The sequence below is a fragment of the Loxodonta africana genome, chromosome 10 (genome assembly GCF_030014295.1).
Source record: "Loxodonta africana isolate mLoxAfr1 chromosome 10, mLoxAfr1.hap2, whole genome shotgun sequence".
NCBI classification, from domain to species: domain Eukaryota; kingdom Metazoa; phylum Chordata; class Mammalia; order Proboscidea; family Elephantidae; genus Loxodonta; species Loxodonta africana.
In genome coordinates, this window is record NC_087351.1 from 4,502,721 (window position 1) to 4,522,593 (window position 19,873).

The 19,873-nt window shown below is 38.2% G+C and overlaps 1 protein-coding gene across 1 annotated transcript in view; it reads left to right on the forward strand.

Annotated features, from left to right (window-relative positions):
• The window catches only part of ATP8B4 (ATPase phospholipid transporting 8B4 (putative)), a 366,292-nt gene that overhangs the window by 76,307 nt on the left and 270,112 nt on the right, over nt 1–19,873 (forward strand). Inside the window, exon 5 of the mRNA XM_064291985.1 lies at nt 16,741–16,854. Within this exon, the coding sequence (XP_064148055.1) occupies nt 16,741–16,854 (114 nt within the window). The remainder of the gene's footprint in view (nt 1–16,740; nt 16,855–19,873) is intronic.

Consider the following 19,873-nt stretch of genomic DNA (forward strand, 5'->3'; position numbering starts at 1 on the left):
CAGCCAAGCATCATATATCCAGCAAAACTCTCTCTGAAATATGAAGGCGAAATTAAGATATTTACAGATAAACACAAGCTTAGAGAATTTGCAAAAACCAAACCAAAGCTACAAGAAATACTAAAGGAAATTGTTTGGTCAGAAAACCAAAAATATCAGATACCAGCACAACACAAGGTCACAGAACAGAACATCCTGATATCAACTCAAATACGGAAATCACAAAAACAAATTAAGATTAATTAAAAAAAAAAAAAACGCTCATAACAGGGAACCATTGAAGTCAATACGTAAAAGATCACAGTAATCAAAAAGAGGGACTAAATACAGGTGGCATAGAACTGCCATATGGAGAGGGATACAAGGCGATATAGGACAATACAAGTTAGGGTTTTACTTAGAAAAATAGGGGTAAACATTAAGGTAACCACAAAGAGGTATAACAACTCCATAACTCAAGATAAAAGCCAAGAAAAACGTAACGACTCAACAAACATAAAGTCAAACACTATGAAAATGAGGATCTCACAATTTACTAAGAAAAACGTCTCAGCACAAAAAAGTATGTGGAAAAATGAAATTGTCAAGAACACACATAAAAAGGCATCAAAATGACAACACTAAACATTTATTTATCTATAATTACGCTGAATGTAAATGGACTAAATGCACCAATAAAGAGACAGAGAGTCTCGGACTGGATAAAGAAACACGATCCGTCTATATGCTGCCTACAAGAGACACACCTTAGACTTAGAGACACAAACAAACTAAAACTCAAAGGATGGAAAAAAATATATCAAGCAAACAATAAGCAAAAAAGAAGAGGAGTAGCAATATTAATTTCTGACAAAATAGACTTTAGACTTAAATCCACCACAAAGGATAAAGAAGGACACTACATAATGATAAAAGGGACAATTGATCAGGAAGATATAACCATATTAAATATTTATGCACCCAATGTCAGGGCTGCAAGATACATAAATCAAATTTTAACAGAACTGAAAAGCGAGATAGATACCTCCACAATTATAGTAGGAGACTTCAACACACCAATTTCGGAAAAGGACAGGACATCCAGTAAGAAGCTCAATAGAGACACGGAAGACCTAATTACAACAATCAACCAACTTGACCTCATTGACTTATACAGAACTCTCCACCCAACTGCTGCAAAGTATACTTTTTTTTCCAGCGCATATGGAACACCCTCTAGAATAGACCACATATTAGGTTATAAAACAAACCTTTGCAGAACCCAAAACATCGAAATATTACAAAGCATCTTCTCAGACCACAAGGCAATAAAACTAGAAATCAATAACAGAAAAACTAGGGAAAAGAAATCAAATACTTGGAAACTGAACAATACCCTCCTGAAAAAAGACTGGGTTATAGAAGACATCAAGGAGGGAATAAGGAAATTCATAGACTGCAACGAGAATGAAAATACTTCCTATCAAAACCTCTGGGACACAGCAAAAGCAGTGCTCAGAGGCCAATTGATATCGATAAATGCACACATACAAAAAGAAGAAAGAGCCAAAATCAGAGAACTGTCCCTACAACTTGAACAACTAGAAAGTGAGCAACAAAAGAATCCATCAGGCCCCAGAAGAAAACAAATAATAAAAATTAGAGCTGAACTAAATGAATTAGAGAACAGAAAAACAATTGAAAGAATTAACAAAGCCAAAAGCTGGTTCTTTGAAAAAATTAACAAAATTGATACACGATTGGCTAGACTGACTAAAGAAATACAGGAAAGGAAACAAATAACCCAAATAAGAAACGAGAAGGACCACATCACAACAGACCCAACTGAAATTAAAAGAATCATATCAGATTATTACGAAAAATTGTACTCTGACAAATTTGCAAACCTAGAAGAAATGGATGAATTCCTGGAAAAACACTACCTACCTAAACTAACACATTCAGAAGTAGAACAACTAAATAGACCCATAACAAAAAAAGAGATTGAAACGGTAATCAAAAAACTCCCAACAAAAAAAAGCCCTGGCCCGGACGGCTTCACTGCAGAGTTCTACCAAACTTTCAGAGAAGAGTTAACACCACTACTACTAAAGGTACTTCAAAGCATAGAAAATGATGGAATACTACCCAACTCATTCTATGAAGCCACCATCTCCCTGATACCAAAACCAGGTAAAGACATTACAAAAAAAAGAAAATTACAGACCTATATCCCTCATGAACAGAGATGCAAAAATCCTCAACAAAATTCTAGCCAATAGAATTCAACAACATCAAAAAATTAATCCACCACGACCAAGTGGGATTTATACCAGGTATGCAAGGAGGGTTTAATATTACAAAAACCATTAATGTAATCCACCACATAAATAAAACAAAAGACAAAAACCACATGATCTTATCAATTGATGCAGAAAAGGCATTTGACAAAGTTCAACACCCATTTATGATAAAAACTCTCACCAAAATAGGAATTGAAGGAAAATTCCTCAACATAATAAAGGGCATCTAAAACCAACAGCCAACATCATTCTAAATGGAGAGAACCTGAAAGCATTTCTCTTGAGAACGGGAACCAGACAAGGATGTCCTTTATCACTGCTCTTATTCAACATTGTGCTAGAAGTCCTAGCCAGAGCAATTAGGCTAGACAAAGAAATAAAGGACATCCGGATTGGCAAAGAGGAAGTAAAACTATCTCTATTTGCAGATGACATGATCTTATACACAGAAAACCCCAACGAATCCACCAGAAAACTACTGAAACTAATAGAAGAGCTTGGCAGAGTCTCAGGTTATAAAATAAACATACAAAAATCACTTGGATTCCTCTACATCAACAAAAAGAACACTGAAGAGGAAATAACCAAATCAATACCATTCACAGTAGCCCCCAAGAAGATAAAATACTTAGGAATAAATCTTACCAAGGATATAAAAGACCTATACAAAGAAAACTACAAAGCTGTACTACAAGAAATTAAAAAGGACATACTTAAGTGGAAAACATACCTTGCTCATGGATAGGAAGACTTAACATAGTAAAAATGTCTATTCTACCAAAAGCCATCTATACATACAATGCACTTCCGATCCAAATTGCAATGTCAATTTTTAATGTGACAGAGAAACAAATCACCAACTTCATATGGAAGGGGAAGAAGCCTCGGATAAGCAAAGCATTACTGAAAAAGAAGAAAGTGGGAGGCCTCACTCTACCTGATTTCAGAACCTATTATACAGCCACAGTAGTCAAAACAGCCTGGTATTGGTACAACAACAGGCACATAGACCAGTGGAACAGAATTGAGAACCCAGATATAAATCCATCCACATATGAGCAGCTGATATTTGACAAAGGCCCAATGTCAGTTAATTGGGGAAAAGATAGTCTTTTTAACAAATGGTGCTGGCATAACTGGATATCCATTTGCAAAAAAATGAAACAGAACCCATACCTCACACCAAGCACAAAAACTAACTCCAAGGGGATCAAAGACCTAAACATAAAGAGTAAAACGATAAAGATCATGGAAGAAAAAATAGGGACAACGTTAGGAGCCCTAATACAAGGCATAAACAGAATACAAAAGATTACCAAAAATGACGAAGAGAAACCAGATAACTGGGAGCTTCTAAAAATCAAACACCTATGCTCATCTAAAGACTTCACCAAAAGAGTAAAAAGACCACCTACAGACTGGGAAAGAATTTTCAGCTATGACATCTCCAACCAGCGCCTGATCTCTAAAATCTATATGATTCTGTCAAAACTCAACCACAAAAAGACAAACAACCTAATCAAGAAGTGGGCAAAGGATATGAACACACACTTCACTAAAGAAGATATTCAGGCAGCTAACAGATACATGAGAAAATGCTCTCGATCATTAGCCATTAGAGAAATGCAAATTAAAACCACGATGAGATTCCATCTCACTCCAACAAGGCTGGCATTAATCCAAAAATCACAAAATAATAAAGGTTGGAGAGGCTGCGGAGAGATTGGAACTCTTATACACTGCTGGTGGGAAATGTCAAATGGTACAACCACTTTGGAAATCTATCTGGCGTTATCTTAAACAGTTAGAGATGGAACTACCATACAACCCAGAAATCCCATTCCTCGGAATATACCCTAGAGAAATAAGAGCCTTCACACAAACAGATATATGCACACCCATGTTTATTGCAGCTCTGTTTACAATAGCAAAAAGCTGGAAGCAGCCAAGGTGTCCATCAATGGATGAATGGTTAAATAAATTGTGGTATATTCACACAATGGAATACTACGCATCGATAAAGAACAGTGACGAATCTGTGAAACATTTCATAACATGGAGGAACCTGGAAGGCATTATGCTGAGTGAAATTAGAGGCAAAAGGAGAAATATTGTATAAGACCACTATTATAAGACCTTGAGAAATTGTATAAACTGAGAAGAACACATACTTTTGTGGTTACAAGGTGGGGGGGAGTGAGGGAGGGTGGGAGAGGGTTCTTTACTGATTAATTAGTAGATAAGAACTGCTTTAGGTGAAGGGAAGGACAATACTTAATACATGGAAGGTCAGCTCAACTGGACTGGACCAAAAGCAAAGAAGTTTCTGGGATAAAATGAATGCTTCAAAGGTCAGCGGAGCAAGGGCGGGGGTTTGGGGACCATGGTTTAAGGCGACTTCTACGTCAATTGGGAAAATAATTGTATTATGAAAACATTTCACATTTATGATCACATCTTATCTCCATGCTAGTCTTATAAATGTATAACCAATGAGTTGCTGTTGAGTCAATTCCAACACATGGCAACCCCAAGTGATACAGAGTAGAACTTTGGTGCATGAGGTCTTCATGGCTGTGACCTTTAGGAAACAGATCTCCAGGCATTTCTTCTGAGGAGCCTCTAGGTGGGTTTGGAGCAGCAACCATTAGGTTAGTAGTCAAGCACTTAATCGTTTGTGCATTAACTTCATTTTGCCAGTGTAAAAATTGAGAAAACTCCTCAAATGCTCTGTTTACTAATTTAACAATATGTTATTTTCCATTTGCTTTGTTTTCTTAAACAATGTGCCTACACAATAGAATCTCATTATAAAAAATAATGCTCACCATTTTATTAATATTTCGCATGATGGCCCATCTTTAAAGAAATTTGTCATTTCATAAAATAACAGAACTTTTCAGTCAGAGCTGAAAATTTAGAGAACAGTGGCTACTGCTACCTCCAATGGAAAGCTAAACTAAGGGAGTAGTTATCTACATTATTTATCTGCATTTAGCTTTGTCAGCAACCAGGAGGATCATTCTTGAGGACAAGTGAAAAGGAATAAAAGGAACTTGTAATCATAAATCGGATAGGGCTCCTAGTGAGGGGTTGACTAAAAAGGAAAAATTAGACATACAATATTTCACTTGGTAAAAAGTGGTAACTGGCTAGAAATGCAGAGTGGAAAAGAAAGTGAGGACTGGTTACTTTGAAAGCAGAGTAGAATCTGCTTTGGAGTGAGCTGAGCCCAATAGTGATGAAGAGGGTGGGCTCTGGAAGCAGAGTGCCTGGACACAAATTGTTGCCACACCACTTATGACTATGTAACCTTGCATAAATTATTTGATCTTGCTGAATCTCAATGTCCCTTCTGTAGAATACTGATTATGAGGATGTTGTGAAGATAAAATGAGCTATGAAATATAAAGCTTTTAGAACAATGCACAGAGGAGGTGGAGCCAAGATGGCAGAGTGGCCAGATGCTTCCTGTGATCCCTCTTACAACAAAGACCCCAAAAAACAAGTGAATCGATTATATGACAAGCTAGGATCACTGAAGACCAAAGGCAAAGTTGAGGAATCTGACTGAGTGGCAGGGGGAGGAAGAGACTGGTCAGAAGCAACGAGGAGTTGCCAGAACTGACCCAGTGGGAACCAGCAGCCTGCAAGATGATTCCGGTGGTGCAAGCGTGGTGAGGCAAGCAGTCACATTCAAGACACATTTTCCACATCAGGAGAGAAAAAGTGGCAAAAAGTCTGCTTAACACTCCAGAACAAGCAAGAAGTGGCTCTCAATTGGCAACAGATAAAGTTTAACCTTCCACGCAGATCCAGAAATACCCCTGTGGGAAAAACCTCTCTCCCACTTACCTGCTCCCTTACTGCTCTGCACTGGGTCCCAGCCAGCGGAATCCCCTGGGCTGGAAGAAGGTACCTGTACTAACCCTGAGCCATTCTCCTGGCCTTGGAAAGGGAACAAATTAACAAACAGGGATAAAAATAACCTGCCGGCTCCCCTAAGCCGGGATCTCAGGGCAGAAACGGCTCCTTTGCCTAGGCACAGGCATAAGGGGTCCATGGACTTTGAATGACTTTTACCCCTGCATAGGCCTGTGTGGGCCCATTTCAACACATAGGCCCTCATTAGCATAGTACAACAGAATATATACCTGAAGTCTAACTTCAACTGTTTCAGCTATATGGTGGAGAGGCAGGTTCCTGACATTTGGTGCCACCCTGCCTATTAAACAGGGTCCTCACCTACCCACATCAGGGGCCTGAGGACTGGTGGCTCCACCCATGACACCTAGTCACCCTTGACAGGGTTCCAAGAATAAGTGGTGCTTCCCAGTACTTACAGCCAACAGCATTGTGTGTCCATAGCCTGGCTGCAAAACCCACCCATCTATGCACTCTAGGGAACACGGACATACTTTCCTCACAGACAATCAGGGGAAGCTGTCAGCCCCCTGCCTTGATCAGTGCGTGACCACATACTGCAGCCAGATATCTGTGCCTACACAAATCACCCCTGTCCACCTAGGACTGAAGGTGAGAGCCTGCACCACACACTTGGTGACTGACTACCTGGACACATAAGCCAAATCCATACAAGAAAAGTGAATGTACTCCTGGACTCACATACCTAGTAACAGATCTAACCACCTGGTGACAGGACATTTGAGCTTCAAAGGTGCCAATAATCAAACTAGCTCTCTCCAGCAGCTTATTTGGGCATATTAAAATAAAACAAAATAAGAAGCTAGGACACAGTAAGCAAACATAAATAAATAAATGCAATAACTTACTGATGGCTTGGAGACAACAGTCAATATCAAATCACATAAAGAGGCAGACCACAATGACTTCAGCAAGCTCCCAAAACAAAGAATCAAGAAATCATCCAGAGGAAGGGAACTTCCTGGAACTATCGGAGGTAGAATACACAAGATTAATATATAGAACTCTTCAAGAGATCAGGAAGGAGATCAGACAAAATGCTGAACAAACCAAGCAGCACGCAGACAAAACATTAGAGAAACTTAAGCATATTAAACAAGAGCATAGTGACAAATTTACTAGGCTGCAAGAATCCACAGACAGCAAACAGAAATCCAGAAGATTAACAATAAAATTTCAGAATTAGACAATTCAATAAAAAATCATAAGAGCAGAATTGATACAATGAAAGTCAGAATTAGTGAGATTGAAGATAAAGCACTTGAGGCCAACATATTTGAGGAAAATCAGACAAAAGAATTTCAAGAAGTGAAGAAACCCTATGAATTATGTGGGACTCTATCAAGAAGAATAACCTACGAGTGCTTGGAGTACCAGAGCAGGGAGGGATAACAGAAAATACAGAGAGAATTGTTGAAGATTTGTTGGCAGAAAACTTCTCTGATATTGTGAAAGATGAGAAGATATCTACCCAAGATGGTCATCAAACCCCACACACGATAGATCCCAAGAGAAAGTCACCAAGACATATTATAATCAAACTTGCCAAAACGAAAGATAAAGAGAGAATTTTAAGAGTGTCTAGAGATAAATGAAGTCACCTACAAAGGAGAGTCAGTAAGACTAAACTCGGACTACTCAGAAGAAACCATGCAGGCAAGAAGGCAACGGGATACCATATATAAAGCCTTGAAGGAAAAAATTGCCAGCCAAGAATTATATACCCAGCAAAAATGTCTCTCAAGTATGAGGGTGAAATTAAGATATTTCCAGATAAACAGAAGTTCAGGGAATTTGCAAAAACCAAAACAAAATTACAAGAAATACTAAAGGAAGTCTTCCAGTTAGAAAAACCAGTAACATCAGATAATAACTTAAGACTAGAACACAGGACAGAGCAACCAGCTATCAACCCAAACAGGGAAATCACAAAAATAAATCAAAGCTAAAATTCTCAAAACAGGGAAACAGAGATGTCATTATGTAAAAGATGACAAAATTAAATCAAAAAAGAGGAACTAAAAATGGAGTCACAGCTCTTTCACATGGAGAAGAAGTCAAGGTGATAGAATGAAATAAATGATTCATTTAAACTTTGAAAAATAGGGGTAAATATTAAGGTAACCACAAAGGAAACTAATAATCCCATAAATCAAAATAAAAAACAGGGAACACATAAAGACTCAGCAAATACAAAAGCAACAACAAGGAAAACGACGAAAAGACTAAAAATGATTCAGCACAGAAAATTAAGGGGAACAAAGAAACTGTCAAAAACACACATACAAAAAGACATCAAAATGACAGCACTAAACTCATAAAAAAAAAAAATACCAAAAATTATGCTGAATGTAAATGGACTAAATGCACCAATAAAGAGATACAGAGTGGCAGAATGGTTAAAAAAAACAAGATCTGTTTATATGCTGCCTACAAGAGACATACCTTAGCCTTAAAGACACAAACAAACTAAAGCTCAAAAGATGGGAAAAAATATATCAAGCAAACAACAATCAAAAAAGAGCAAGAGTGGAGATATTAATTTCTGACAAAATAGACTTTAAAGTAAAATCCACCACAAAGGATAAGGAAGGACACTATGTGATGATTAGAGGGTCAATACTTCAGAAGGACATAACCATAATAAATATTTATATACCCAAAGACAGGGCTCCAAAATACATAAAACAAACTCTAACAGCATTGAAAAGAAAGATAGACAGCTCCACAATAATAGTAGGAGACTTCACATACCACTTTCGGTGAAGGACAGAACATCGAGAAAGAAGCTCAATAAAGACACAGAAGATCTAAATGCCACAATCAACCAGCTTGACCTCATAGACATACAGAACACTCTACTAAACAGCAACCAATATACCTTCTTTTCTAATGCATATGGAACATTCACCAGAAAACACCACATATTAGGCCATAAAACAAGCCTTAACAGAATTCAATACCTTGAAATATTACAAAGCATCTTTTCTGACCATAAAGCCGTAAAGGTAGAAATCAATAACAGAAAAGCAAGGAAAAAAAAAAATCAAACATCAGGAAACTGAAGAACACCTTGCTCAAAAACTATTGGGTTATAGAAGAAATTAAAGACAGGATAAAGAAATTCCCAGAATCAAATGAGAATGAAAATACTCCCTACCAGAACCTTTGGGACACAACAAAAGCAATAAATGCACATATCCAAAAAGAAAGAGCCAAAATCAAAGAATTACCCCTACAACTTGAACAAATAGAGAACAGCAAAAGAAGCTCTTTGGCACCAGAAGAAAGCAAATAATAAAAATTAGAGCAGAATTTTATAAAATAGAAAAACAATTGAAAGAGTTAACAATACCAAAAGCTGATTCTTTGAAAAGATCAACAAAATAGAGAAACACTGGCCAAACTGACAAAAGAAAAACATTAGAGGAAGGAAATAACCTGAATAAAAAATTAGATTGGCAATATCACAACAGACCCAACTGATATTAAAAGAATCATAACAGACAACTATGAAAAACTGTACTCTAACAAATATGAAAACCTAGAGGAAATGGACAAATTTCTAGAAACACACTACCTACCTAAACTAGCACAAACAGAGGTAGAAAAATGAAATAAACCTATAACAAAAGAAGAGATTGAAAAGGTAATTAAAAAATTCCCAACAAAAAAAGCCCTGGCCCTGATGGCTTTACCCCTGATGGCTCTACCAAATTTTAAGAGAAGAGCTAACACCACTAGTACTAAAGGTATTTCATCCTATGAAGCCGGCATAACGCTGATACCAAAACCAGGTAAAGACACCACAAAAAAAAAAAAAAAAAAAAAAAAATCACACACTTGTATAGATGCAAAAACCTCAACAAAATTCTAGCCAAAAGAATTTTTAAAAAATCAAAAAAATAATTCACCATGACCAAGTGGGATTCATACTAGGTATGCAGGGATGGTTCAAACTTAGAAAAACAATCAATGTAATCCATCACATAAATAAAACAAAAGAACCACGTGATCTTATTAATTGATGCAGAAGATACATTTGACAACTCCAACACCCATTCATGATAAAAACTCTCAGCAAAATAGGAATAGAAGGGAAGTTCCCCAGTGTAATAAAGGCACGTATACAAAGCCAACAGCCAACATCATCCTAAACGGAGAGAGTCTGAAAGCATTCTCCTTGAGAACTGGCACCAGACAGGGATGCCCTTTATCACCACTCTTATTCCATATTGTGCTGGAGGTCCTAGCCAGAGCAGTTAGGCTAGAAAAATAAATAAAGAGCATCCAAATTGGTAGTGAACAAGTAAAAGTATCACTATTTGCAGATGACATGATATTATACACAGAAAACTCTAAAGAATCCACAAGAAAACTATTGGAACTAATAGAAGATTTCAGCAAAGTATCAAGATATGAGATAAACATACAAAAATCAATTGGATCCCTCTACACTAACAAAGAGAACTTCAAAGAGGAAATCACCAAATCAATACCATTTACAACAGCCCCCCAAAAGATAAAATATTTAGGAATAAATCTAACCAGAGATGTAAAAGACCTATACGAAGAAATCTACAAGACACTACTGCAAGAAACCAAAAGAGACCTACATAAGTGGAAAAACATAACTTGACCATGGTTAGGAAGATTCAACGTTGTGAAAATGAAAATATGATCCCAAGAGACAGAAAGGGCCACATAAACCAGAGGCTCCGTCAGCCTGAGACTGGAAGAACTAGATGGTGCTGGGCTACCACCAATGACTGCCCTGACAGGAAACACAACAGAGAATTCCTGATGGAGCAGGAGAAAAGTGGGATGCAGACCTCAAATTCTAGTAAAAAGACCAGACTTAATGGTCTGCCTGAGACTGGAGGGGCCTGAGAGGTCCTGGCTCCGAACTCTTTGTTAGTCCAGAACTGAAACCATTCTCGAAGCCAACTCTTTAGACAAAAATTAGACTGGGCTATAAGCCATAAAATGATTCTGGTGAGCAGTGTGCTTCTTACCTCAAGTAGACACATGTGACTATGTGGGCAGCTCCTGTCTGGGAGGTGAGATGAGAAGGCAGAGGGGGACAGGATCTGATTGAATGAGTATGGGGAATACAGGGTGGAGAGAGGGACTGTGCTGTCACATTGTAGGGAGAGCAGCTAGGGTCACATAACAATGTGTGTATAAGTTTTTGTATGAGAAACTGACTTGAATTGTAAACTTTCACCTAAAGCACAATAAAAAAAATGCACATAGTCAGAACTTGATATATATCAGCTATTATTATTATTAAGGAGTAGCATACTGGTTAAACACTCAGTAGCTAACCAAAACATTAGCAGTTGCTTCACGGGAGAAAGATGTGGCAGTCTACTTCTGTAAAGATTTACAGTCTTGGAAACCCTATGGGGAATTTCTACTCTGCCCTATAGAGTTGCCATGAATTAGAATCGAATCAACAGCAGTGGGTTTGGGTGGATTATTATTATTATATCTCTATCCCTTCTGCCACCACCCTGGTTCAAGCTGTTTGTCACCTCTTGCCTGGACTAATTGAAAAGTCTCCCTCGTCTTCTCACATCTATTCTTGTGTCATCTCCATTTGTTTTTCTACTTTGTAATCAGGATCATCTTTCAAAGCCTTTTAACAATTTCCCCGTCACTGAAATCCTTAGTACAGACTCCAAGGAAATCCCCTCTCTAGCTCTAGTTGTGCTGGCCTATGTAGTCCAGCCACATAGTCCTTTTTTAAATCCCAAAGTGTGCCATCCTCTGCCCCGCTTCAGGGCCTTTGTAATAATATATGCTAGAGGAGCAATACTTTTTCCTACTCCTGCCATTGCCTTGCAGATGAAGGACTCTTCACTGGTGAGACACTTCTCTTTATTGCTCTATTCACTGTCCCATGGCAGTGGAGTCATTTACCTGCTGGACCAACCTTGGAAGAATAACTGAGCTTGCTCAACTCAGCTCTGCCCTTCCTCCTCTTGGGAGTGAGCTGCCTACAGGAAGGAGGTGGTCTCTGATGCTCATCCCACTCCAGAGGAGGCTTGCCGGGTCCAGCATTGCCTGTGACTTTCTAAGGCCACCTGATCATGGAGTCAGTTAACTGGCCCACCTGGGTGACAAACGAAAGCCCCGCCTTTAGCCTGGCTTCTTTCAGCCCCAAAGATCTATGTAGATTCTCCAACTGCCACTCCACCCCCCCGCCCCTTTTTTTAAGCTCAATATGTTCAGAACCTAGGAAGGGCAGTACTCTTCTGCCTAAACCATACTTCCTACTCAGCCTATTTCCTAGTCATCCTTTAAGTCCTTACACTAAGGAGTATCTTTCTGTTCTGTATTTCCAGATACCCCAACTTCTCAAACACACACTTTTAGCTACTGGTTTTTCTTCCCAGCTATATTTTAAGTTCCACACCTTTATTGTTCACTGCTTGATATACAAGTACAGGGTCTGGTGCATATTAAACTCTCAAGTATTTTGCAGATGAACAAAGGAATGAAAAGGAAAGTTGCTTATGGGAAAAAGGAAAACGTTTTTTTTGATGGTGTATATTCGACGGCACTGGGTTTCTGGGTTTTTATATTTAATTAGATAAGATGTGACTATACAAAGGAATAAGTGCATCATATATGTGAGTTATCAAGGTCGAGAACAAAATAATTTCCAACATTCTATTTAAGATCTAGAAAATTACCAGTGCCCTCTGGATATTTCTCCTCCCCTCCCAGCCCTTGGCAACTGCTAACCTTTCTGTTTCTATTGATTTGCCCATTCTGGATATTTCACGTAAGTGGAATCATACAATATGTGGCTTTTTGTGTCTGGCTTCTTTCACTCAGGATAATGTTTTTAAGGTTCGTCTATGCTGTAACATGTATCAGCACTTCACTCCTTTTTGTGGCTGAGTAATGTTCCACTGTATGGATATAACACATTTGTTTATCCATTTGTCTGTTGGTGGACATTTGAGTTGTTTCCACTTTTTACCTACTGTGAATAATGCTGAGTTTTAGTTATGTTGATTTTTAGTTGGTGGCAGTGTAAATGGGTAATGGGAAGGAATTAGATAAAATATTGATTGTGTACTAAACCAAGAAGGTAAAACTAAAATTTAAAGAAGTGCATTTATTGACTTATATGTAGGTAGCAACTAAATCTGAATATATGATGGCATTATACTGGTTTTTGTCATATAGGGAGTATGGAAAGAGGCAGAACCTGTGGGTTCTGATAGTTAGTAATGGATGGGGCTTAATAAAACCATGCGGACTGGTCAGAGAGGTTGGAATCAAACCAGGTGCGTATTTGAATCTTGAATTCAAGATTAGAGAGGATCCTAGATGATGAGCTACAATATATAAATCTTTGAAGAGGTTGAAAGTTGGTATTCAAAAGGCATTGTAAATTTTCTTCGTCACTGTAGAATGCAAGGGTTGAGAACCAAATTGGAGACGTATATGATAATGTGGTCAGGAAGTGCACATATATAAATTTGTTGAAAATAAAGATGAGAGCATATTGGTTTAGGAAGTTTTTAGTGGTTCACGGTGGAAAAGTAGAGCTAAGAGCATAGTGGTAAAGATCTTCTATGCTGCATTATGGAATGAATTGTACTAAAATTTGACTTCAAGCCAATAGGCTGCCTCAACTAAATGCCTAATATTAACGTGCCTGCTTTAAGGTCTCACCGATATTCACATGCTTGGATAGGACAGTGGAAATGGAAACATTTTTTCCTTTTCACTGAAAAACAAAGAAAGTAGGTGGGTCCAGAGAACCCCAGAAGGGTTCCTCATCAAAGGGTTCCTCATCAAAGCTTTGAGGGTTTACATCATCTGTGATAAGTCACAAGAGAGTCAGTAGAATAGACAATCTTTGCTATACGTCAAGTTAAGCATTTAGGAGAAAACTGTCATAGTCTCCACTTGGCATTGTCACTGTATCCCACAAAATTGGCTCATTACTTATACAAAATTCCATTTTATAAGAGAGCTTTCTGTACAATTCCTGCCATGGTTTTGACTATTCCAGAAGATGTATTTGTTTGTTTTGCAACCTTAATCACTATTTTAATTTCAATTTGGAAGGAAAGTATAAAAAAAAAATTAGGAATATGTTATCCTTTTAGTTAACTGCTTTGTCTCCTTTTCTCTTTCCCATTATTTTCCCCAAGCCTCTTCTTTAGAAAAATATGTTGTGGTTGGCAGTTCCCACAGATTTCCTTCCCAGCCCAACTCTTGTGTGTAGAGAGAAAGAAAAAAAAAAAAAAGCCCATTGCTGTCGAGTGGATTCCCACTCATAGCAACACCATAGGACAGAGTAGACCTGCCCCACTGGGTTTCCAAGGCTGTAATCTTTAAACTGCCACATCTTTCGCCCACAGAGCAGCTGGTAGGTTCAAACCGCTGACCTTTCAATTAGCAGCCGAGTACTTCAACCACTGTGCCACCAAGGCTCCTCCCTTGAGTAGTAACACACAGCAAAATACTAACCATCAGCTTACAGAACAGTTTCTTCACATCACTGTGCACCAGACCAGCTAACCCGGCAACACCTCTCTTGACACCTTCCCACAGCTCACTGCACAGAGCTGGGAATCTTGATGCCTGATAAATGTTAAAAATGCTTATTTAACAGATAATTGGTATTTTCTTCAAAAAAGAAGCAGTGATTACTAGGAGCCAGTGTGGGTTCATTTAAAACAAGCCACACAGAACTAATCTAATTTAAAAACTACTAGGGAAGAGAAATGCTCTGGGCATGTTAATTCTGAATTTTAGCATGATCTGTTGCCCTGATTGTCTTATGCTATCTTTGTGAATAAGCCTCATGGAAGTACAATTAGGCGTGTTGAGAAGCAGGTAATAAAGCATATGAAAAAGGGTTAACATTAGTTCATAGAAGGACCACTAGTATTTTACCATAGATTCTTTTTTTCTTTTTTTGTCTTTAGCCCTATTTTTTTAATGTATTGTTCTACAGTTTCGGAAGAATATATAAAAGATATGCATTTGAAATTTTCTGATGACACAAAGCTGGGAAGAATATTAAATACTTTGGATACTACATAAAATATTAAAATATTATTTTCATTAGGTGGTACAGTAAGAATATATGAAAGGACCTCTATGCTGATATTTAAAAAAATCAACTGCAAAGGTTTTCGAAGAAGACCTGAATTAGTAGTATTTTATGTAGAAATGACCTAGGAATTTTAGTTGATCAAAACTCTACGTCAATAAACAGTGAGTTATGGTTGCCAAAAAAAACCTAATGAAATGTTAAAAAACAAACAAACAAAAAAACCGCTGCCGTTGAGTCGATTCTGACTCATAGCAACCCTGTAGGGCAAAGTAGAACTGCCCCATAGAGTTTCCAAGGAGCGGCTGGTGGATTTGAACTGCTGATTAGCAGCTAAACTCTTAACCACTGTGCCACTAGGGCTCCAAAGTTGGGACACATTAATACAATAGTCCAGAACACCCAAAAACCAAACCAAACCTACTGCCATCAAGTCAATTCCGACTCATAGTAACCCTATAGGACAGAATAGAACTGCCCCGTAGAGTTTCCAAGGAGCACCTGGTGGATTAGAACTGCCAACCTTTGGGTTAACAGCCATTGCACTTCACCACACCAGGGTTTCCAGAACACAGAACTTCAAAATGCCGACTGTACTTGGGCTTGTCAAACCAGATCTGCAATTTGTGCTTGGTTCTGGGCATCATGTTTTAAGAGAGATGAATAGGAATTGAGATGGAATATGGCCAGGAAGAAATGTCTATAAGTCATGTAGAATGGCTGAGGGACTTCCCCACTTAGTGGAGAAGATTTAGGGGAGTCGTATAAGTAGTTTTCAAATATTTGAAGGATGTCAACATGGAAAGGGATAAGATTTGGTCCCAGGGGCCCTAGAGATGGAATTCAGCAAATTGGAGGCAGGCATTTTTGGATTTCTCATAATAAAGGCTTTTCTAGCAATGCCCATTCTGTAATAGGAATGGGCTACCTTGCAAGGTGGTCAGCTTCCCATCACACGACGCCTTCAATTACAGTCCTGGGAGCTGCTTATTTGAGTTATCTAGAAGGGCTATGCTTCAGGAAAGTAGACCACGTGATCCGTGAAATGCCTTCCAATCTCATGCACCCCAGCCCACAGCTCAGTGCCTACATACAGTGGGTGCTCAAGCAATAACTGCCAAGTGAATGAATGCGTAAGTCTTTGAAATATAGATATTGAATATCTCAGGGGCAGACCTTTGCAGCTGATAGGTATTTTAGACATGAGCGATTTTGTGGCACTGAACAGTAACTTCTGCTAGCATGAAGAGGACGTCATCTTGGGAAAAACGAGGGTGCTGGGTCACACAGCTTTAAATTTCCTCCATAACTGGCTTAACTTTCTGGCTCTGGCACAACTCATGCTCAGCCTTGTAAATTTTAGGGCTGTTTCTGATAAAGAGCAATGCCTTGCCCCAAACTAACATGATGCTCTTTCTTTTTCAGGATAATCGTATCCACACATCCAAGTACAACGTTCTCACCTTCTTGCCAATTAATTTATTTGAACAGTTCCAAAGAGTGGCGAATGCCTATTTCCTTTTCCTTCTGATTTTACAGGTAATTTCTTAATTAGAGTGTATTTCTTCATCATCTGTTTGCTAAAATTATCACATAATTTGAAAAAGTAAGTTAATTTACTTAGCTTAAATGCTTGTGATTGGGTAAAACCATCCTTTTTTCAGATTTTTGAAGGTCGTTATTGCTGTTTCTCTTGAAAAATGTGAGAGGGCTAGGAATCGGTAAAAGCTAATGCATTCATCATTTTAAACACTGAGGTCATTTTAAAAATGCAGCCTCGCACTTTATTTGGACCAAACCAGAGCCCAATAACGACGGTTCATAGCCTCCTCCTTTCTCATCTTCTCTGACATTGGCAGTGTCCACTGCCAGAATTGAGGCAGAGTCCAGCCAAGCAGATTATGGAACTTAATTTGGCAAACTTCATCTTCATCTAAGAACAATGACACATTTTATGTATATGTAAAATAAATAATGTATGCTATATGTTATTGCATTGTAGGGTGACTATTTTTACAATTTTGAGTGGTTAATTGGTATTTAATAATCTTTCTTTTTTCCCCCATCTGACTAAAATTTGGGCTTAACTGAAATTTTAGCTTTTACTGATATTTTGGGAAAGAAAAAGGGATACATATAAATTCAAGCACACACACACACACATTCTTCGTGTTAGCCAGGTATTTACCTAGTATTTATTTTACAGAGTAATTTAATTCAATCAAACTGGTAAATTCAGAATGTGCTGGGCTCTGTGTTAATTGTAGGAGATAAAAAGGTGGATTAGATATGTGCAGTCTAGATTAATAGCTTTGAATACTATTTTTCTTTAACTGAATTTGTATTAAGGACTTTTGATTATAAATGCCAAAAACCTAAACTAAGCAAAAAGTGAATATATTTAGGGGCATGTTTGGCTTCAGATATGGCTGGATTCACACGCAGACTATGTCTTCAGGATGTGCCTTTTCTTTGCTGCTTTTCTTCTTGTTGGATCCACTTACTGGAAGGTCCTCTCTTCCTGGTGTTCCCTGGCAGCTTCCGACTTACATCTTTCTAGCTCCAACTCCAACATGAAAGAGAGAGAGATAGAAACACACACACACACACACACACACACACACACACACACAGAGTGAGAGAGAGAGAATATCGCTCCAGCAATAGTCCTGGGATTAGCTCTGATTGGGTGCGCCAAGTCACATCCTAATCCCTGAACTAGGGATTGATGCAATGACTGACTTGACATAGATCACATGTCTAAACCTGGAGCAAAGATGGATCAGACCACCAAAATTACATGAACAGAAAGTAGAGGAGGGGTGGTTTTCTAAGGAAAATATGAGTATAGTAGATAAGAACTGGATGCTGAATAGACAGAAAAACAGTGAATGTATATCTCACTATAACTGAAGACTCCTAGAATCTGATATTTCTTCCCCCTTGTCCCATAAAATTGCTTTTGGCTTCTTAATGTAGCCCTTTACACCATTCCAGAATTCTGAGCTCATTCTTCTAATAGATTTCTTATTTATGGTCAAGGGCTCTTGTTCATACATGTTTATGCCTGGAAGGGACCTTTGGGATGCTTTCATCCAACTTTCTTTATTGATGAATAAATTAGACTCAGAGAGAGATTAGGTGATGCGTAACGGTTTCATCATAAGCTAATGATGTAACCAGGACTAGAATTCAACTCTTCTTCCAACTAGCTGTATTTTTGCTGCTACCTCAGTGGCTTATGAGTTGATTTTTTTTTTTTAATGTTATGTGAAAGCTGTTATATAAAATTGATTTAATTGAGAGCTGTTTTCATGGGGCCTGATCTCTGTACACTGACCATCTCTACCTCACACAGATTTATTCCTGAACCCCCTTTGAAAAACACCTGTTTAAGAGAGTTATGCCAGTTGTCACTATGTCTCTCTTGGATGTGTGGCTTTGGAGGTATAGGTGCAAGGGAGTAGGTTTAGAAGTCAATCAGACTAATGTTCAAATCTTAGCAGTGTGTGTTCTGGGCCCAGCGTGTAACCTCTCGCTTACTTCATTTATAAAACGGGAAAATGATACCCAGGGCCACAGCATTTCCTGACTCTGGGACACCACTCACAGTGTGTTGTATATTGCGCACTGGGGCTGCTATTTCCATGGAATAAAAACTCTGTGGGTTTGTACAAAACAATTCTGGTACAAAATCTCACTCAAGGAACTTTTCTGAGAATCAAATTATATAACATAAGGAAAGTACCTAGCACAATATTTGGCATGAGTTAGATTTTAAAAAGTTGGTAAAATTGTTAGAAATTCAGATGACAAACTGAGAAAGGCAAGCGATGGTTAACATAATCATCCATGAAAGATTTTAAGAAACTTATTTCTCAGTTTGCTATAAAAATTTTATTTTTTGTTAGGTAGTCTGAAAACTGGTTCAATGATGTTTCTAGTCTGCATGGCTTTTTTTTTTTTTTTTGGTAGAGTGAGTGTATTCCTTTCATCTTCCTCTTTTTCTTTATTAATTATGCTTTAAGTGAAAGTTTACAGTTCCAGTTAGTTTCTCATAAAAGATTAATACACACGTTGTTGTATTAATTGCTCTCCCTATAATGCGAAATCACATTCCTCCTTTCCACCCGGGTTTTCCCTTGTCCATTCAACTAGCTCCTGTCCCTATTTGCCTTCTCATCTCACCTTGGGACAGGAGCTGCCCATTTAGTCTCATGTATTTTGTTTTTTATCTACTTGAGCTAAGAAGCACTCTCTTCCCGAGTATCATTATATGTCTTATAGTTCAGTCTTAACTTTTTCTCAAGAGTTGGCTTCAAGAAAGGTTTCAGTTCTGGGCTAATAGAGAGTCCAGGGGCCGTGACCTCTGGGGTCCCTCCAGTATCAGTAAGATCATTAAGACTGGTCTTTTTACTAGAATTTGAGGTCTGCATTCCACTTTTCTCCTGCTGCATCAGGGATTCTCTGTTGTGTTCCCTGTCAGGGCAGGCATTGATGGTAGCCGAGCACCATCTAGTTCTTCCGGTCTCAGGCTGATGAAGCGTCTGGTTTATGT